The sequence below is a fragment of the Miniopterus schreibersii genome (genome assembly GCF_964146895.1).
Source record: "Miniopterus schreibersii genome assembly, chromosome: 19".
NCBI classification, from domain to species: Eukaryota; Metazoa; Chordata; class Mammalia; order Chiroptera; family Miniopteridae; genus Miniopterus; species Miniopterus schreibersii.
In genome coordinates, this window is record NC_138119.1 from 14,569,335 (window position 1) to 14,590,054 (window position 20,720).

Sequence of the window (20,720 nt, forward strand, 5' to 3'; positions counted from 1 at the left end):
AAGCATGGCCAGCGTTGCTCTGTGGTTGAGCGTCACCCCATGAACCAAGAGGTCACCAGTTCTATTCCTGGTCAGGGCACATGGCGGGGTTGCTGGCTGATCCCAGATAGGGGGTGTGGAGTAGGCAGCCAGTCGGTTTCTCTCTCATGGATGTTTCTATCTCTCTATCCCTCTCCCTTTCTCTCTCTCTAAAATCAATAAAAACATATTTCAAAAAAATGTTTAAAATGGTCAATTTTATATTAAGCATATTTTACCACAATAAGAAAATCTAAAAAACTGTCATCAAACTGTACACTTTTAAATGGGTCCTTTTTTTTATCATATGTCTACTATACCTCAATAATATAAAGTTGATTTTTAAAAGCCTCCAAGGAGGAATGATCCTGTCTTGCCTTTCCTGATTTATTGTAGCTTTTTTTGTCGCAGGCAGTGGTTTGCCCTGTAATAAGACTGACGGACCAAGGACCTCGGTTCAAATTCTGCTTCTGCCCCTTACTAGTGTTCTAACCTCGCGGGACATCCGGCTCATGTAAATGCAACCAATCTCAATTTAAGGATTAAACGAAGCAGTGCACTTAAAAGGCTTATGATGGTGACAGCAAATGTTATAAAATTGTCTTTGTCCCCGCAGACAGAGACTGGTAAGGGGAAGGTGCCCTAAGAAGGAGTGGGAGAGGTTGCCCACCTCCGGAGTGAGCGCAGTGGTCCAGGTCCGCTCTGCGGGCTGTGCGAGGTGGCCGCCGGCCGCCAGGTAGCGCCCGGCAGACAGACTAGGAGCGCAGGCGGAGGCGGAGACTCCGCGGGAGGCTGCTTTCCAGAGTCAGACCGGCCCACGAGGTGTTTGGGGGCGACAGGAGAGGAGGAGAGGCCTTTCCCCTGACACCTTTCCCGAACTGGGATGCGGCCGGTCGGTCCCCGTCTTGTCTTGAACGAGATCACTGTCGTGGGCCGCGCTGGCAAGGTGCGATCTCATTGACTCTCCTCTGCAAGCCCACTTTGCAGACTGGAAGGCTGAGGCACGAGAGGCGCAGTGGCCCCGCCTCACGGCTGGCGGAGATCCGCCCTTCTCCCTGCTCATCCCTGTCTGCTCAGCTGCCGGCTGCCTGGGGTCGGCGCCGCTCGGCCTCTGCAGTCCCACCCCAACCCCGTTTCCCTCCCGGGTTCTCTGGAGCTCCCCCCAGGCTCCCGGCTTCCTTGTCAAAACTTCCTGCCGCAGCGCTGCCCGAGTCCCACCTCCTTCCTGCCCCCCGCCCCTCCGCGTCTCCCCGCCCTGCCGGCCACAGCCTTCGGCTCCGGCTGGGGCTCCACGCCGGGACCCTCGTCCCATCCTCCTCTGGGCCACCCCGGCGGTCCCCACCCCAAGCCGACGGAGGGGTAGGAGCCCAGGCAGGTGAGTGACTGCGCCCCCGTCCCAGGGGAAGGGCGTGCGAACTCTGAAGTCCCCTCTGGACTGGAGTCTGAGCCCACTGAACGGGGAGTGGGGACCCAGAGAGACTGAAAGAGAGGTGCCAACGGGGTGAGTGTAGTAGAGGGGCCCAAGGGGTTGGGCTGCCAGGTATAATGAAGCAGCAGGTACAGGACCAGCGAAGGAGGCTGCTTCCAGAGCCCCTGCTGCCACTGGTGAGTCCAGGGCAGCCTCCACCTGCTGTCCCCTCCCGGGGCTGGCCGGACAAAGAGTCCCATCCTCTACTTGGCCGAGGGGAGCTTTAAGAGCACCCACAGTGGAGTCAAGGCTGCCGAGTTGGAATCTCTACTCTGCTCCTTACTAGCTGTAGGTTCTTCATCAAGACACTTAAACTCTGTGCCTCAGTTTCTCATTTCTAAATACATAGTGCCTACCTCATGGGGGAGTTGTAGGCTTAGATGAGCAAAAGCTTGTCTCCTGGTCAGTGTTTATTTTTAGTGTTTGAGGAGGCCTAGAGAAGGGACCTAGGTTTGCAGATTTCGGGTGCTCAGAGCTTTGCCAGTTTTGAGGACTTAGTAAGTTGACCTAAGGTCTCAGGCACCTGGGTCCTCCAAGTGCTCCATGGGCTTGGGATAGTCTCAGGTAGTGCTAATAGCAAGACTGGTGTATGTGTGGGGTTGAGGTTGGGCGGGGACAGGTCCAGCTTCAGGAGCCCAGTCCCCAGCAAGGCCATGCCTCACCCCCCATCTCCAGCCTCCAGTAGTAGACTCTCTGCTCTCCTGGCCTTTAATGAGTGGCCTCTCCCGGGGCTGGGCTGGGATCCCAGTCCCTGGGGATGGGAACAGCTTGTGCCGGCCTGAGGTTCCCAGGACCAGCCAGACCTCAGCTCCAGGCAAGATTGGGCAAGGGGTCAGCTCGGAACCCTGGCCTAAGGTGGGCCTGGGGGGCAGGGAGCTGTTCTCTGAACCCCATCCTATCCCCGTCCACAATATAGGACCTGTGTGTGAGACAGGGTGTGGGCTCAGCTCTCCCGTCTCCTGTCCTCTGTCCCCTGCTGCTACCTCTCCCACTTCTGAGGTCTCCCAGAGCCTACCCATTGTACTTGCTGCTACAGTTGGGGCTGCCTTTCTGCCACCTAGGAGCTGGCTTGGTGGCCAGGCTCACCTCTCTGGCTTCCCCTCCACTGGGAGGTGCAGCCTGCGGTTGGCATCAGTTTCTGCACTGCCGCCACCCCCCACCAATCCCTATCAGACTTTCCCAGAAGGGGAAACTCCAGGCAGCCCCTGCACCAATCGGAAACCTGGATAGAGATACAGGTCACTGGGCTCTGTCTGCCTCCCACAACAACGTGTGCTGCTGGGAGGGGCTGAGGCCAGGCCAGGCCAGGCCTCCACCGAGGTGCTCCCCAGCCTCTCCTCTCAGGAGCCTTGGAAGCCTCGAGAAAGAGGACTCCTGTGACACTGAGGGGCTCTGGGGCCCATTCTAACTGGCTCCATTCCTGGCACATGAACTTTGGGGAGAAGCCAGCAGGAGGGGGAAGAGAAGGCAGGGAAGGAGAAAGACAGAGATATAGAGACATAAATATGGAAGCCGAGAAAGAGACTTAGAGACTCTGGAACCAACAAGGCCCGGGGCAGGGGGGTGGGGGAGGCCAACTTAGAAAAACAGAGCGGAGACCTAGACGAAGAACAGGAAGGAGGGGGAGACAGCGGAAAGACGGAGAGTCAGAAGACTGAAAAGAAACCACTGGGAAAGGGCCTAAAAGGGGCGGCACAGGCTGGTCCAAACCCGGGTATAGGCCTGGGACAAATTCCTTAGCCTTCCTGGAATATTTCTTCACCTACAAAATGGGAGCATGATAGCACCTGCTTTCTAGGATTGCTGAGAGCACGAAAAGCAAGGATCTACCCACAGTACACATTTAACAAGGGGTAAGTGACTGGTATTTCGGCCCCCGCATATGGCAAAAGAGAGGTCTCCAGACAGGAATAGCATGTGGGTGGTCCCTGGGGACTCCTGGGTCCCCTCTCCTGCCTCTGTCCCTCCCCCTCCAAAGTAATGGCATCTGGAGCCTAGTCCCTCTATTTAGGAGGAGGTGTGGATGGACAGTGAGGGGCGTTGTCCCGGCACTGGAGGTGCACACCCCCTCCTCTTCAGGTGACTCAGTGCCGTTCTACTATGGTGCACTCATCCCATAGGAACTTGGAGGCCGGCCCTGAGGAATTCCTGCTGGAGGTCAGGGGGTCAGATCTAGAGGTGCCTTTCACTTTGTAACAATGGAAGTTCTTTCTGGAATTCCACCTTCCATCATTGTGCCAATGCTGTGTCTTGAGGGCCCTGAAAGGAGGGCCTAGTTCTGCTGTCTACTGAGTCAGGGAGAAGCCACAGCCTCCAAACACATCTCTCTCTCTCTCTCTCTCTCTCCCTCTCTCTCTCTCTCTCTCTCTCTCTCTCTCTCTCTCTGTCTCCCCTCTCCCCCCTATTTCCCACAAAGTAAGATCAAGTCATACTGGGGAAGGAAGGTTTTCAGGGTTTATCAGCCCATCCACTGCACACAAATGTTTAATTACAGTGGCCGGGTGCCAGGCATCCTGGTGCATGCATGTAGTGCTGGTGGTGCTGGTGATGTGGTGGAGAGGGAGGCAGAGAAGGACCCTGACCCCACATAGCTCCAGTGGGGAAGACAGACCTTAACAAAAACATACTGACTATGGGATGGGAGTGAACATCCGGGGGGCAGTCGACCCACTAATGGATCCTAGGAGAGCAGTTAGATTGGAGGGGGGTCCCAGCCTGTGGGAAACCAGACTCACAAACTGGCAATCACAAGTGGGGTCTCATCAACTTATCAGTCCATCAGATTTCAGGTGTTCCAGAGGCTGTGAATTTCTGGATTGGCCTGGGTTAGTCCCATGTGCCCCCAGAGGAAGGATACCAGTGCCAAGCCTTTGGCTGGGGTCTCCGGAAGTATTGACCCATATACAGTTTGGAGCTGGCCTTAGGGAAGAATTGAGAGAGGACATCCCAGGTCTCCTTCAGGCAGGGGGACTGGGGGCCCCTGTGGTGATGAGGGCAGGGAGGAATAGGTGAGGTCTGGAGTCACTGAAGGGGCTTCCTGGAAAAGGCCACCGGAAAGGATGGGTAGGACCTGGGCATTTCAGGGTGGCCTGGGCAGAGGAGGCTGTGAAGTGAGAGGCATGTGGGGGCAGCATGCTGTCCAGTGTGATGGGAACACAGGGGCAGAGGCCATGAGGCTGGACATCTGATGGGTTTGCCCCTGGGTGCCCTTTCCTGTGGTGTGGGGAGCCACAGAGGGTATTAGAGAGGGGCGGTGGCCAGAGCAGAGCTGTAGTTTCTGAGGGTATCTGGGAGTGGCAATGAGCACCCATTGGTGGTGGGCCAGAGGGGAGCTTTCCACTGGAAAGAGTTGCTCCCTGGACTGTGTCAGCCCATGGTTTACTCTCCACCCACCACTTTGTTTTTTGAAGATGTTAGTCCTGCAGTTGCCTCTGACAATCCATCAGTCCTTGGGCAAGTCATTTTATCTAAGACCCCATCGTCTCACCTGTGAAGTGGGCATAACAGTCACTAGCACCTATGGGTGGTGGCTGGTGGCAAGGGTTGGGACTGGCACTGGCGCCAACCTCCAGTAGGCGCGGAGATGTTTGATGAATCAGAATCCCTGCAGTTTCCCTATTTCCTGATGAGTAAACAGGTCAGACAGAGGACCCTCTAGCTTCTGTTTCCTGAGCCACAGAGAACACAAGGCCAGCCCCTCACCCCTGCTCCCTTCCCGCCTGGCCTCTGGCACGCACACGAGCAGGCTTCCTGTCCCTCCATCCGGCAGACAGGCCTGGCCTGGCTGGATGTAGGAGGGGCTCCGTGCTTGCGTGTGCAAGCGGGTATGTGTGTGCACTGAGTGGCATGTAGAGCTGGGTCAGAGCGCATCCCAATGTGGGCAGGGAGGGGGAGTCTTCGGATTGGGATCTCACTGAGTGGGGAAGACTAAAGGATCCTGTCTTTATGGCAAAGATAAGTTAGGAAGGGGTGCAGAGAAACCAACAAAGAGACGGGGAGAGAGACAGAAAGACGAGGGAGATACAAGGAAGGCAGCCTTGGCACCAGGCTGAGATGGCTTAGTGACAGGTTCAGCGGCCGCCTCACACTTGAGGGCAGATTCCCCAGTGCGGTGACCCTGCTACAGGACGTGACTGTGCTGCACCACGGTACCTGGCAGCCTCTTGGAGGAGGGAAAGGAGAGCAGAGGGGAAGGAGAGCAGAGGGGAAGGAGAGCGGCAACGAGACAGAGCCCACGAGGCTGGCGGAGGAAGACAAAAAGGGAGAAAGCAGAGTTTCTGATGAAGAACTAGATGAAAGGAAATGGAAAGAGGCGGAGGCCTGGGGCTTGGGGTTCTGATTCTGCACGAACACACGCACACTGAACAGCCCCTGGCCTGAGGCTCTGGTCCAGGTGGCCACTGGAACCAGCAGCTCCAACCCTCACTGAACCCTGCGAGATGTGGGGGCTATTCTCCCATTTTACAGATGAGGAAGTAGAGTCTCACCGGGCTCAACTGCTGTGCCTGAGGTCACACAGTTTGTGACAGCTTGTAAGTACTAGAACCTTTGAACTCCAAGATGGGAAAGGAGAGAGAGAGAGGACACACATGCAGAGAAGATGGGCCAGCAGAACCAAGCAAGGAGTTGGAGGTGGTTCTCAGGCTGAGGGCTGGGCAAGCAGAATCCAGGCAACCTGCTTGTCATCCGCCTTTGGCGGTCAGCCTATTGTTCTGGGGGATCAGGTCTGGGGCAATCAGGGCAGGCCCTGACCCCCACTTCTTTTCTCTCTGTCAGCATCTAAGGCTGCATTCCTATTCCTGGATTATCTTGGGGATTCTTCAGAAAAAACAAGGAACAGCTTTTCCTGGAATTAATACTCAAAAGGCATGACAGTGCCAAGGGATATGGGGATGGGTGCAGGACTGAGACCGCTAATGTTAACTGAGCATATTATACGTGGGCTCTAAGCGCTTTGTCTGTACTAACTCATGCTTTGTTCTGCACAACAACCCTACCAAGGGAAGTACTCTTGTCCTTGTCACCCAGGATTGAGCGGGGGTGTGTGTGTGTGCAGAACTCAGAGGGTATCCTTTGCTGCATCACCTCCCAGAGACGAGGAGGTGGGAGGGACCGGTGCAGAAGTTCCCCTTGCTGTCTTACTTCCAGCAGCCCCACTCTTGCTGTTTGCTTTCTAAAGAAATGGATCATCTGTCCACTAGGAACTCTGCCCCCTCCCAGAGGCCTCAGACTCATTCCTCTCCTCCTACCAGGGGCTGTGGCAAAATGAGGGTAAGGGACCCCCCACTGGAGGAAATCAGGCTGAGCTTGGAGAAGAGCAGGAGAGGATGAGCTGGGTTGGGCCCTGTGTGGGCTTGGGGGTGGAGAGGGCAGGGATGCTGGGGGCTGTGCAGACAAGACTGGGGACTGGGGGCTGGCCGGGAGCCCAGCTGCTTTGCATCTCGAGGTGGAGGAGAGAGAAGTGTCAGCTCATTCTTGACTGTAAACACATCCCGGTTCCCACGCCTCTGATCATGTTCTTGCTGCAGCCCCCACCCCCATCCCCTTCTCCTGCCAGGCTTCTCCCCTCCCCATAACTGAGGCTATTAAAAAGAGATACAAAGCCCCTGGGATTCCCGCCTGGACTCTGAATAGACTGGAACCATTGGGAAACTTCTGCCAGCTCTGATACTACTGGCTGTGTAGCTTTGAGCAAGTGACTTACCCTCTTTGTGCCTGTTTCTTTATCTGTAAAATGAGTAATAGCACCTACCACAGTGGACAGACATAAGCTTTAAATAAGATGATCCATGTAAGTCGCTCAGCACAGTAGCCGATGTGTGGAGTCATACTGTCATTCTTATTGTGAGGGAGGTGTCTGGGTCCCTCAAACCAGAGATACAGTGGAGGAGGGGGGGTAAGTGTGGGGGGGCATCAGTATGGGACGAAGCAGTGGGGAATATTGGGGGTAGGTCTTGGTGAATGAATTGAGGGCCCCTGGGGTGGGTTTGCGGTACCAGTAGTTGTCTGATTTAAACCCCTTGAGGGGCTCATGTAACCACATGGGCCCAATGCTGCTGGGACTGGAGGGGGCTGGGAGAGAGTGGTCCAGGGCCTCCGGTGCCCTTGAGCCTCAGGAACAGAAAAGCTCCAAAGGGAATAAGCCTGGGAAGCCAGGCCGGTGCTCTGGGCTCCTGGTCAGGCCAAACTCTTCCCCTCCCTGCCAGGCTCCCCATCCCCCATCCCCCTTCCTGCTGACTACCCACTGGTCTCCCAGACCCCACTCTGGCTTCCAGCCCCAATACCAAGCAGCTGAAGCTTCCCCTGCACTCCAGTCCTACCACAAGGCCCTTTGGGAAAACAGAATCTCTTCACCCTCCAACCAGCCACCTTTTGGCCATGAGAGCCCAGCTATCCTTATGCTCCCCTGCCTGCCTCCAGGTCTCTCTCAGAGCCCCCCGGAGAACCATTTCCTCTAGAAGTTGGTTAGAGGAGGTGATGGGGGGGCTGCTGATATGAATGTAGGAAGGACGTTCAGTGGGCCAAGAGTCCAATCTTCACGGCCCCTCCTCCTGTGCCTCTGCTCAGATGGTTCCTGCTGCAGGTTTTTTCCACCTTACAGGGGTCTTAGACTGGGGACAGATCCTGGCCAGGGGAAGCCTGGGGTCCCGGTATGGCTGGAGACAAGGCTTACCCAGGGATGGTCCTGGATCCCGACAGATTAAGTTCCAACCTGAGGACAAGGGCCCCATGCCAGGGCCACAGTGGGGGTCCAGTAAGAGTGGAATGTGGAAGGGGGAGATGTGTGGAGGGCTCAGGGTCCTGTCCGTGGCCCTGGCTGCTGAGCACTCAAGGGAGAAGTGGGAGAACGTGAGCTGGGAGCAGACAGGGCGAGCCCTGGAGGTAGGCACTGGACCTGGGAAGGAGGCTAGAGCAGGGCAGGGGCAGAAGGAGTAGTTTGGGGACGTTGGGAGAAGGAGCCAGCTGTTTGGGAGGGGGATGGCAGCATGTGTGGGGCAGGCTGTGGGGTGGTGCACCAGGACAGGCTATGGGATCTGAAGGACACTACTGGTCCCTGAGGACAGGCTGAGTTGCCGCTCGCTCGCCCACTCAGAGTGAGCCCCAGTGCTCAGCTCAAGAGACAAGTCACTGGAAAGAGGCTTCTGGCCTTGACCCCCCACATGCCACCTTCTGAGTTGAGGGCAGTGGGAGGATGGAGCCACCCCACTCCCTGCTGCCCTCCCCCAAATTCACACATTCTAGCTGGTCTCCATTTCCTGTTTTCAGGCTCCATATCCTGAGCACCAGGATCCCCCAGGACGCCCTCTGTCCCCTCAGGCCTTGAGGACACGTTATCGGGTTCACCTGAATTTCTCAGGTCTGGATGCTGCTGTAAGGACCTGGTGAGTTACTGGCAGTGAGTTACATGGGGCCAGAGGCGGAGATTTGCCTCCAGGCGGCTGTGATGGGGACGACTAGCCAGAGTGGTGGGGCGGTGGTACTGTGCTGCAAGACTGGAGGGCGCTGGGTAAAGATTTTCAGTGGCAGGGAGGCCACCTGGGAGGAGAAGTGGGCTTCCTGTGGGGATACTCCCATCGGAGGAGACTGGCTGAGTCAGGGAGCACATCTCTTGCTCTAAGACCTGGGGGGAAGGAATGCTGCCCAGACTGGAGCTGAGAGCAGCTGGGGGGCCCCTGGGAGTGTGTGGGTGGGGGGCACAGGGTGGGACCAGGCATTATGCATTCCAGAGATACTCAGGGGTATAAGGGGCCAGTAACCGACCTTTCTGCTCCCAAATCACAAGCAGATGTGGGTGCCTCAGGGAGGAGCAGAGCAGGAACCAGGGCGTTTTGGGAACGTTAAACATGGAATCTGAAACCAGCAGTGGGGGTGGCCACTCAGCAGCTCAGCCTCCCTGACTGAGCTCCGAGCAGAACAAACTCATCTGAGTCCTGACCCGCTTCCCACCCACTGGGTGAGGCCAGGGGTGGGGGAGATGGAGAGGAGTCCATTTCCAGATGGCTGATGGGGTGACCAGAGGATAGGGCAGTCTGCTAGTGGGGGTCGAGGAGCAGAGCAGAGAAGGAGGGGTGGCATTTGGGGCTAGACCTTGAAAGGTGAGTACTCACGGTGAAGGATGGAGGGAGGCCGGCTAGGCAGAGGAAGCAGAGTGTGAAAGGCTCAGAGACAGGCACACGACCCAGTCAGGAGCGAGGCCTGAGGAGCTGGGGCCAGGGAGCATGGGGCCGGAGACAAGAGGCAGCAGCCTCTTCTCTTCTGCCTCCCTTGCTCAGGTCTCTGCAGAGACCTGGTCCTCTAGGCTTGTGGCTGCAGTGCCCCTCACCGGCCATGTCATGTCACAGGCCTCTGTGATGTCGTCACCTCTGTGCTCCCTCCTTCTGGCCCTGGGCCTGAGGCTGGCTGGAACTCTCAACCCCAATGACCCCAATACCTGCAGCTTCTGGGAAAGGTGAGAGGGGCCCCTGCTGTGCCTTGAGGGCTCCAAGCCCCCAGCTCCCCATTCTCCCTACTAGGGCTCCCCTTACCTCCCTTCCTCTCTCCAGCCTTCACCTCCCTCCAGTTTCTGCTTCTGCTCTCTCTACTCCCCTCCATGGGCTGCCTCTGACTTCTCCCCATCTCAGACCTTGTCTCAATCTCCATCCCAGCTCTGACCCTGTCTGTCCTTTCTTTATCCCAGTGCCTTGGTTTCGATGGGAGTCTGGCTACAGGATAGGGCACAGGGTGGGAGTCATTTTCTGTGTGCGGGGCAAGCAGAGGGGCAGGCCTAGGGGGAGCAAGAAGGACAGGATTGGGATTTGGCCAGAAATGCTTCAGCCCACATCCATCGGCTGGGCCCAGAGTCAGCTGTAGCTCAATCTCCCTGCATGGAAAGAGGAGGAAGGAAAAATTGGCAGCTCTGGTCCTTATATGGTGAGAAGGGGGCTCTGATGGGGGTGTCCCAGGAATATCCTAATTCTGGGAGCATCCCTTCAGATTGGGGGGCAGGATGGGGATCCATCCTAGGCTTGAGGGAGCAAACCCAAATGTTGGGGTGGTGATTCCCCACTGTGGCCAAGCTTCATACACCTGCTTCCTATGGCGCCTGTGCCAGCTCAGGCCTCTCCCCGCCCTGGGCCCCTGACCCTTTCCTGTCTTGCAGCTTCACCACCACCACCAAGGAGTCCCACTCTCGCCCTTTCAGTCTGCTCCCCTCGGAGACCTGCGATCAGCCCTGGGAGAGCCCTCACACCTGCCCTAAGCCCATGTGAGTGCCCTGACCCCCTCTGTGGGCAGTGGGCTGCCTCTGCTCCTACACACCCTCATTGTCTCCTCAGGACCTTTAGAGTTTAGAGGAAGCAGCTGGCCACCAGGCACTCAAGGGGTGGGGTGTTCTCCGCTCTCCCTGCCCAGAGTGCTGGACAGTGCCCCAGGCCTCCCACAGCGCTGCACTGGGTGAGGGAGCCCTGCAGCAGGGAGACTGAGGGCCCTTCTGGGTCCCCCCAGGGTTGTCTACAGGACTGTCTACCGCCAGGTGGTGAAGACGGACCACAGAAAGCGCCTTCAGTGCTGCCAGGGCTTCTACGAGAGCCGTGGGGCCTGTGTCCGTGAGTCCTGGGTGGGGCGTGGAATGGGAGGGCTTGGTCCACCCTTTGTAGTCAGTCCTTCCCTGCATCTTCCAGGGCAGGGCTACTCCTCTGCCCTTTGGGCTTTCCCCCTCCTCCCACTCACCTGGCTTTTTCCCTAGGGACACAGCTGCCAATTTCTACCTCTGCCTCCCTGACCCCATGTTTCCCCATCCCCTCTTCAAGTCCCTCAGCAGCCTCTGTCTCTGCATCTCTCTTTCCAGAGCTCTCCCCGTCTCCCGTCTGCCTGTGCCTCTGTCGCTGTGTATGGGGGCTTGGTATCTGCATCTGTCTCTTCCTGTCCCTGTCTCTCTGTTGCTATCTGCTCTGACTTGTTGCTGTTCAGTCTCTCCTGCCCCTCCTGCCCCCTAACACACTGAAACCCCCAGACTGGGGCCTGCTCTGCCTTTCTTCCCTTTCCTCACCTCTGGCCTGTCATCAGCCTCTGCCAAGCCTGATCTACCCTGGACCCCCACTCTCTCTCTGGATAGTACCCATGTCTAGTTGCTACCTGAGAAACCCTCTCCCTGTTTTCTCAAGGTGCCTCGAGAATTTCACAGGAAGGGACTGGGGAGCCCGGAATCAGCTCTTGTCAAGCTCTGACCTGAGTTGCTGCCCCGGTCTTTCTGCATGTTAGAGGCAGAATTGCTGCTTAGAGAACCACGGGTCCCGGTGTGGGAGGAAGAAGGGGTTGGGCTTCAGAGGATGAAGGTGGGTGAGGGCAGGGTTGCAAGCCTCTTCTCACCCCTATCTCTGCCCCAGCACTTTGTGCCCAGGAGTGTGTCCATGGCCGCTGTGTGGCACCCAATCAATGCCAGTGTGTGCAAGACTGGCGAGGTGACGACTGCTCCAGTGGTGAGTGGCTGGTGGTGGCAAGGCCCCCGGGCACACCCTCCTTACCAGGGCACAGGTGCTTATTAGGACCCCAGGGTAATTATCTACCAGCGCCCCTTTGGGATGTGCTCTATGTTGCCTTTTCCAGAGATGTGGTACAGAATTTGGGACAAGCCAGACATGGGCGTATATCGGGGCTGGGAGACAGAGACAGGGATTAACTGGAGGCTGGGGAGTGTTGAGACTCCTGGTGACCTCCTTCCACCCTTCTCATCTCACAGCGTGTGCCCCAGGAGTGTGGGGGCCACAGTGTGACAAGCCCTGCAGCTGTGGCAACAACAGCTCCTGTGACCCAAAGAGTGGGGCATGTTCCTGCCCCTCTGGTTTTCAGCCCCCGCACTGCCTTCAGCCCTGCCCCCCTGGCCGTTATGGCCCTGCCTGCCAGTTGAGCTGCCAGTGCCATGGGGCACCCTGTGACCCCCAGACTGGAGCCTGCTTCTGCCCCCCAGGGAGAACTGGGCCCAGGTGCGTAACAGGGGACAAGCATACTAATGGGGTCAGACACAGGACCACACAGGCATACATGGGCATATGAGGGAACTCAGACAGGGTTCCAAATGTGGGGATGGAGTCAAGAGGCAAAGATCCTAGTCACAGCTCTGCCCCTCACTGGTCGAGTGACCTTGAGTGAATCATTGACTTTGTGAGCTTGCTTCCTGTCTGTGCAATGTCAACAATGTTTTCCATGTGGAAAGGTTACTGTGAAGATAACAGAGAGAGCATGTGTGTGAAAGCATGTCATAAAGTGGGGCTGATACAGGGACCTAGAGAACCCTGTTGCAAAGCAGGGTACAGGGAGAGCTGGGGAGTCACAGGAAGGAGAGGGCTCATCTAAGTGAAGACCAACGATCCAGCTTCATGGAGGAGCTCGCAGTTGAGACCTCCACACAGACAGAGGCATTCCCCCAGAAGGAACAGCGTGAGCAAAGGTGGAGGTGGAGTAGGGTGCGTGAGGCTGTCCACTCCACCCCACCTGGTGGTGCTGTGTACCTGCCATTTCCAGTCCTGGAAATTTTTGCTTTCTCATGCCTGCAGTCCCCAACAAGAAGGGGTGGGAGTGGGGCTCACTGAGCCCTGAAGTCAGGCCTTAGAGGCAAAGGGAGGCAGGTACTGCTTGTTCACACACTGACCTCACCTGCTCTGCCCGGCAGTTGTGAGGTGACCTGTCCCCGGGACACTGTTAGCTTCTCCTGCCCCAGCACCTCTCCTTGCCACAATGGGGGTATCTTCCAGGCCTCCCAGGGCTCCTGCAGCTGCCCACCTGGCTGGATGGTATGAAGGGTGGGGCCTGTTGAGGTAGGGTGGGAGTCTGGGGACAGTTCTGTGGGTGGTTCTCAATAGGGCTCTGAGTAGGGTATATTTGGGGTGGGTGGGCTCTGTGGGCCCTGGAGAGGTTTGAGGGCTCTTGGTATCGGAGTATCAAAGGGTCGTGTAACCATGGGGAGGGGGCAGGTGCCTGGGACTCTATTGACCTCTCACCCCACAGGGCACCATCTGTTCTCTGCCCTGTCCGGAGGGCTTCCATGGACCCAACTGCTCCCAGGAATGTCACTGTCACAACGGTGGCCTCTGCGATCGGTTCACTGGGCAGTGTCGCTGTGCTCCTGGCTACACCGGGCATGGGTGAGTAGCAGTGGCCGAGGGCAGGACCGGTGAGGGCAAGCCAAGAGGGGTAAACGTGGCCAGTCTCACTCAGCTGGGCACCCAGGTGCCGGGAGGAGTGCCCCGTGGGCCACTTTGGACAGGACTGTGCTGAGACGTGCGACTGCGCGCCCGGGGCCCGCTGCTTCCCAGCCAACGGGGCGTGTCTGTGCGAACACGGCTTCACCGGGGACCGCTGCACGGAGCGCCTCTGCCCCGACGGCCTCTTCGGCCTCAGCTGCCAGGTGCCCTGCACCTGCGACCCAGAGCACAGTCTCAGGTGGGCTGCGGGACTTTGGTCAAGGACTCAGGGGGTCAGTGGGAGAGGCCTTTGGTGCTGAAGCCGTCGGAGTCCTGAAAAGCACCATGGGCTTCTCCAAGGGTGGGACGGATGTCACAGAAGGGAAAAGAGGGGCCTTGGGGACGGGGAAATGAGGCGCTCTCGGAACAGCACCCAGCCCTTCGTTAGGGCCCTTTCACTCGGCAAGGCGGGCTGTCCCCTGCAAAGGGGTCTGGAGGTTGGCCCCCAGCTCAGAGCGCATCGCCCGCCTCTGCCCGCAGCTGCCACCCGATGAGCGGGGAGTGCTCGTGCCAGCCTGGCTGGGCCGGTCTTCACTGCAACGAGAGCTGCCCTCAGGACACGCACGGGCTGGGCTGCCGGGAGCACTGCCTCTGCCTGCACGGCGGCGTCTGCCAGCCCGACAGCGGCCTCTGCCGGTGCGCGCCCGGCTACACGGTGAGGCGCGCGGGGAGCCGGGCCGGGGCGGGCGGGGCGGAGGGGCCGCGCCTCACCGCTCCGCCCGCCGCTCCAGGGCCCGCACTGCGCTAGCCTCTGTCCGCCCGACACTTACGGCCTCAACTGCTCCTCCCGCTGCTCCTGCGAGAACGCCATCGCCTGCTCGCCTATTGACGGCACTTGCGTCTGCAAGGAAGGTAACGGGATGCACCCCCGGGAGGGGCGATTAGGGGGGCGGGGCCACGGGGAGAAGGGAGGGTCCAAGGGCAGGGGGGAGGCTGCAGGGCAAGGGAGGAGCCGCTGGGCAGCAGCTGGACCGTGGGAAAGTAGCCAGCCTACTTCCTTCCTAGAATCTCCACTTTGCTTTTTCTTCAACTGCAAAAACCCCACTCATCCTTAAAGGCCCCGGCCAGAAGGCCCTTTTTGGTGAACACTGTTCACCCTCAGTGATACAGAACCACAAAAAAGCAGCACCAGGCAGGGCCTCTGAGATCTACCAGGGGTGGCACGGTGGCAATCTGTAGGCTGGATTCTGACACAGATGTCTTGTTTGGCTAGCTCTATATTATGTCTAACAATCCTCCAGTTTCCAGTCCCCACTCCTCCCTATTGTCTTACACATGGACAACTCATTTAGTTACCTGTTGGGGCCTCTGTAGGCCTTTGGTTTGCTGCCAACCCCTTTCATTCTGTAGAAGAGGCATCCAAGACCCAGAATGGGGTGGTGCATGGCTGGCAGTCATTTAGCCTTCTGTTCCACATCTGACAATTTATATGCTTGTCTCTTGTATGGGACCATGAGCACCCCCACTCCACCCCCCAACTCATAGCACAGAGCCTGACACAGCCAATGTCCGGCGTGTGCTTGCTCAGGAGGGGAGCTGGGTCCCCATGCCTACTTGCAAACCCCTTTTCCAGGTTGGCAGCGTGGTAACTGCTCTGTGCCCTGTCCACCTGGAACCTGGGGATTTGGTTGCAATGCCAGCTGCCAGTGTGCCCACGAGGCAGCCTGCAGCCCCCAAACTGGAGCCTGTACCTGCACCCCTGGGTGGCACGGGGCCCACTGCGAGCTCCCCTGTCCAGTAAGTGCCCAACAGCCTGCCTGCGTGGGGGAGGAGAGGGCATGGAATCCCTCAGCTGACTAGTCTGCCCTACTCTCCATGCCCTCTCCAAGAAGGGGAAGTTTGGTGAAGGTTGTGCCAGTCGCTGTGACTGTGACCACTCTGATGGCTGTGACCCTATTCATGGACACTGCCAGTGCCAGGCTGGCTGGACAGGTGAGCATTCTGGGTGTCCAGACCCCAGGCCCACTGTGGAGTTGGGGTGCATCTCTCAGGAAATGTGTCCAGAAGAACCCTTATGGAAGGGGTGGGGCAGGCCAGGCTCACCCTATTCCTCTCTCCCACAGGTACTCGATGCCACCTGCCCTGCCCTGAGGGCTTCTGGGGAGCCAACTGCAGCAACACCTGCACTTGCAAGAATGGGGGCACCTGCATCCCTGAGAATGGCAATTGTGTGTGTGTACCTGGATTCCGAGGTCCCTCCTGCCAGAGACGTGAGGCTCCCTCCTCTCCTTCCACCTGCCAGCAGTGTGGTGCAGAATAGTGTCAGATGCCAGAAGCCTTCCACTCTACCCATCTTGTTTTCTTCCACTGATTCTAATCTTTGGGCCAGTGGGAAGGAGGGAGGGAGATAGTGGAATCAAGGGCTGATGGAGGGTTGGTCCCTGCCCCCAGTCACCAGGAGCCCCTTTCTCCCAGCCTGTCAGCCTGGCCGCTATGGCAAACGCTGTGTGCCCTGCAAGTGTGCTAACCACTCCTCCTGCCACCCCTCGGATGGAACCTGCTACTGCCTGGCTGGCTGGACTGGCTCGGACTGTTCCCAGCGTACGTGGTAGCCTAGTGGTGGCTTGCGTGTCTAAGTGCATGTGTGTGCCCAGTGGGTGGGCTGGGAACCAGAGGCTTCTGTTCCCCTGCCCTTGGGTATAAAAGCCTCTGGACCTACCTTGATTCAGTCAGTTATATAAACAATATAAACAAATACCTATTGGGCATCACCTCCATTCTGGGTTCTGAGGATGTGGCCATGAACAGGTTGGGGAAAACAACTCCCTGCCCTTCTCCATGGGACACCTGGGAAGAGCAGTGCAGGGCAGGGGGCAAGGGAAACTGCAGGTTCAGTTTTGAACAACTTCTCCTTTTGCATTTTTCAATTTATTTATTTATATGAGTCATCTGAGTGTAGATACTGTTCAAAGCCTTGGTGTCCCTGGGGAGAACAAAGCTGAGGGGAAGATTTCAGTGATGCTGGGGGCCATGAATTCATCTGGTGTGTGGGGGGGAGGCTGGGCTGGCACACGAGGTGGGTGCACCTTGTCTCCTGCAGCATGCCCTCCAGGACACTGGGGAGACAACTGTGCCCAGCCCTGCCAGTGTCACCATGGTGGGACCTGCCACCCCCAGGATGGGAGCTGTTTATGCCCCCCAGGCTGGACTGGACACCTCTGCCTGGAAGGTACCAACAGAAGCGGAGCTCCATGCCCCTATCCCCAAATCAGCCCTAGCCCAAGGAGGAGACTGCAGTGTCCTGGCAACCTCTGACCCCTGCCTACCTCCTTGGCTCTCTCTCAGGCTGTTCTCCAGGGATGTTTGGTACCAATTGCTCCCAACCATGCCAGTGTGGTTTTGGAGAGAGGTGCCACCCAGAGACTGGGGCCTGTGTGTGTCCCCCAGGGTATAGTGGTGCCCCCTGCAGGATTGGTGAGTTCTCTAGGCCTTTAATATCCCCAGGGAACTAGGATGCGGGTACCTGCCTGGGTCTCTGCCAAGATCTAGCCCCTCAGCTAGAAGTCTCTCCCATGAATGTCCCCCAAGCTCACCAGCAGAGCCAAGACGTTGTTCTGAATGACTGCCCTACCCACTAGGAAGCCAGGAGCCCTTCACCATGACGCCTACCTTTCCAGTGGCCTATAACTCGCTGGGGGCCGTGATTGGCATCGCAGTGCTGGGGTCCCTGGTGGTGGCCCTGGTTGCATTGTTCATTGGATACCGCCATTGGCAAAAAGGCAAGCAGCACCAACACCTGGCAGTGGCATACAGCAGTGGGCGACTGGATGGCTCTGAGTATGTCATGCCAGGTGAGCTGGCCTGGGGGCAGGGGACACATACAAGTAGCTGGCTCATAGGCATGGGGCTCCTGCATCTTTCCCTGGACCCAGAAGATGGGAAATGGGGAGTTGGAGGGAGGAAGGGAAGTCAGAGGGGCTGATTACTGACCTCCTGGAACAGAGGAACATTCCTGGGCCCAGGCCTGTCTCTGACTGATGGGTCACCTGCACCTGTGTCTGTTCTTGCAGATATCCCTCTGAGCTACAGTCACTACTACTCCAACCCCAGCTACCACACCCTATCACAGTGCTCACCTATCCCCCCACCCCCTAACAAGGTCAGTGCTGGGGGAGGAGTGCACTGCGGAGAAATGGGGAAAGGCCTGCTTCTCTGGAAAGCTCCATCCTTGCTCCTTCCCCAGCAGGTTCCAGGCAGTCAGCACTTTGCCAGCCTCCAGGCCCCCGAGCGGCCAAGTGGAGCCCATGGACCTGATAACCACTCCACCCTGCCCGCCGACTGGAAGCGCCGATGGGAGGCCCCTCCAGGGCCTCTGGACAGGGGTAGGAGCCTGGAGGCCAGGCCTCTGGTGAGGGTGGGTGTGTGCAGCCCAGCGTCCTGCTCCACCTGAGTGTGTGCATCTGCAGAAGGGCTTCTGGGAGGGGACTTGAGCCTGGGGAGGGGACCAGGGGTCTGATTGTGTGTTGCCTCCTCCTCAGGCAGCAGCCGCTTGGACCGAAGCTACAGCTGTAGCTATGACAGCAGTAATGGCCCAGGCCCATTCTATGGTAAAGGTATGGGCACAGGGGTGGGGGTGAGCGAGGGGGCTGCACTGGGGTTTGTTTAGGAGCCAGTGCCTCCCCCGAGCCTGAATTCTTTTCCCTATCCTCAGGGCCCATCTCTGAAGAGGGGCTGGGGGCCAGTGTGGCTTCCCTGAGCAGCGAGAACCCCTACGCCACCATCCGGGACCTGCCCAGCCTGCTAGGGGGCCCCCGGGAGAGCAGCTATGTGGAAATGAAAGGCCCTCCCTCAGGATGTCCCCCGAGGCAGCCTCCTCAGGGCCTGGACAGCCAGAGGCGGCGGCACCCCCAGCCACAGAGAGACAGCGGTACCTACGAGCAGCCTAGCGCTCTGACCCACGGTGAGCCCTCCTCTCCGCTGAGGCAGGGGCTAGAGAGGGAGAAAGGGACAAGGGACAAGGGGAGGAGAAAGGGAGAAAGGGACCGAGAAAGAGAATATAGAGGCGACATGATGTGGGAGCAAGAGCAAGGCCTTGGGGTCAGACTTGGGCTCAGAGCAGGCGTGGTGTTTGGGAATCACATCGCTTCTTAGCGCCTGAGTGGTGGTACATACCTCACAGGGCTGAGGATCTGAAAGGGTGGTTGGTTGTATAGCACCTGACTTGCAGAGTTGGTACCCAGAAAAATGGGGAACAAGGCAGGTGACATAGTGTCCTCATATCCTGTGAGGTAAGCACATCAAGGTAGCCTCCCCTACTGGCAGCTGCGGAGCTGCCAACTGCACCAACTGCCCTATAACCAGGCGCTAGCCCTCTCTTTGGACCGAAGAGGCTGGAGAGGGGAGTGGTAAGAAGGGGAGGAGCCACCTCCCCCTCATTCTGTCCCTTCTCTGTTTCCAGACAGAGACTCCATAGGGTCCCAGCACCCACAGTCTCTGGGCCTGACCCCCGGCCACTACGACTCACCCAAGAACAGCCACATCCCTGGACACTATGACCTGCCTCCTGTACGGCATCCCCCATCCCCCCCACTTCAGCACCAGGACCACTGAGGGGCCACAATGGTGTGCAGAGGCCTGCACACCTGTTCTTGATGCCCAAGGTTGGGGACAGAGCCAGCTGTACCCTGCCAGGAGCAGGGAGAGGTCTGGCAGGCCATGAACATGAACATGTTTATGAACAAGTTTAATAGAGGAAATGAATGGAGAGATGGGAGCCTGGCTCCTGGTTCCACATTGGGACACTGGTCGGCAAGAAGCCTGCATTCCCTTTCCCCAACCCACTGCTCCCCAAGGTTGCCAGGGCCTGTGTACATACTGGTGGGTTGAATGTTGCTGGATAATTCTGATTTCATATCGATGTAAAAAATGTATATTGGGTACCTTTTTTTGTGCACTCCCAGGTGGATCTCTGTGTATTTGTGTGTGTGTGTGTGTGCGTGTGTGTGTGTGGTTTCAGAGGGGTACCAGGCACAGGCCCTGTCCTATAGCCCTCGCCATTTAGTAGAGAGGCAGCCCCAAACCAGTTAACTCCAGCAATAGTCTCCTAACTGGCTTCCTGCATTCATTTGGTACCCCTTCCAACCAACTGCTCCAGATACAAGCTGCTTAGCTTGCCCGTGCCTAAGAGTCTTCATGGGTGCCCCATTGCTCCTGGGCTAGAGTCAAAATGTCAAAGGTCTTAATTAAAAGCTCTGTTGGCTGGTCTATCTGTGTCTTCAGCCTCACCTTGAACTGTGTTTGCTGTCACTCTGCTTCAGTAACACTGGCTTCTAGGTCCTCATATCAGCCATATTTCTTACAGCCACAGGGACTTCACATGTCTGGAATGCTCTTCCTCCCCCACTAACCTGTTAACTTCTATTTGTCTTTCACATTCCCTCCTCTGGGAAGCACCTCTGTTTAACAGCATGGATCACAGCTGAATTCATTCACCAGATGCCTGCAGAGGCCTGCTGGGTACCAGGCACCTCTATAATGTGTTGTTTCTTTACTTGATCCTTTGATTAATTTCTGCTTTCCCCACCAGACTGTAAGTTCCCCGAAGGCATGAGTCCTGTGTTTATGCTCAACACTGGTTCCCTTTGGCACATAGTAGGCACTCAATAAATGTTCCCTAAAAGACTGAGTGGCTGAGTGAACTAAAAGTACCAGTGACACTATGGTAAGTGCTCAGATAGATGGGGAAAATGCGTACTCTGAGAGTTAATAGACTGAACAGGTGGGAGCCTTCCCCGAAGACTGGCAGTTCTACAGGAAACAGCACCAAGGCTGAAAGGTGGGAAGGGCTGGGAGTGGCATTGGGGCAGTGGAACTGAGTGGGGTGTGGAGGCTGGAAGCAGGAAGGCAGACTGGAGAGGGTATACTCAAATTGAGGCCCAGCAGGGTCTGTACTACCTGAGGACTTCGAATTCAAGATTTCCAAAAAGCATTACCAGATTCATTAACTCATTAGCAGATTACTAATTCCCCACACCTGAGAAAGCCAAATGGCTAGGGTGAAAAATAGGAACCTAGAG

General features: G+C 57.3%; 1 protein-coding gene across 11 annotated transcripts; it reads left to right on the top strand.

Moving 5' to 3' along the window:
* Positions 1-1,274: 1,274 nt before the first annotated feature.
* PEAR1 (platelet endothelial aggregation receptor 1) lies at positions 1,275-19,908 on the top strand. 11 transcript variants are annotated; one of them, XM_081120409.1, is made up of 24 exons: positions 1,275-1,393; positions 8,753-8,868; positions 9,760-9,935; positions 10,626-10,730; positions 10,970-11,070; positions 11,851-11,943; positions 12,204-12,447; positions 13,134-13,254; positions 13,469-13,605; positions 13,691-13,903; positions 14,185-14,359; positions 14,436-14,556; positions 15,278-15,441; positions 15,534-15,636; positions 15,768-15,914; positions 16,120-16,245; positions 16,745-16,873; positions 16,990-17,118; positions 17,283-17,495; positions 17,715-17,803; positions 17,888-18,026; positions 18,183-18,257; positions 18,356-18,604; positions 19,103-19,908. In XM_081120409.1, the coding sequence occupies exons 3-24, from the start codon at positions 9,820-9,822 to the stop codon at positions 19,252-19,254; spliced, it is 3,141 nt and encodes a 1,046-aa protein (XP_080976535.1). In that variant the 5' UTR covers positions 1,275-1,393; positions 8,753-8,868; positions 9,760-9,819; the 3' UTR covers positions 19,255-19,908. The 11 variants fall into 11 exon arrangements, with proteins under 11 accessions (XP_080976535.1, XP_080976541.1, XP_080976540.1 ...); XM_081120415.1 differs by having other exon boundaries at positions 18,183-18,251; XM_081120414.1 differs by having other exon boundaries at positions 17,891-18,026.
* The last annotated feature ends 812 nt before the right edge of the window (positions 19,909-20,720 follow it).

Excerpts from the sequence above, each read along its gene's own strand:
- PEAR1 (XM_081120409.1), top strand. The coding sequence starts at position 9,820 with ATGTCACAGGCCTCTGTGATGTCGTCACCTCTGTGCTCCCTCCTTCTG. Across the intron at positions 13,255-13,468 it reads GCTGCCCACCTGGCTGGATG|GGCACCATCTGTTCTCTGCC; the intron begins GTATGAAGGGTG and ends CTCACCCCACAG. Across the intron at positions 13,606-13,690 it reads CCTGGCTACACCGGGCATGG|GTGCCGGGAGGAGTGCCCCG; the intron begins GTGAGTAGCAGT and ends CTGGGCACCCAG.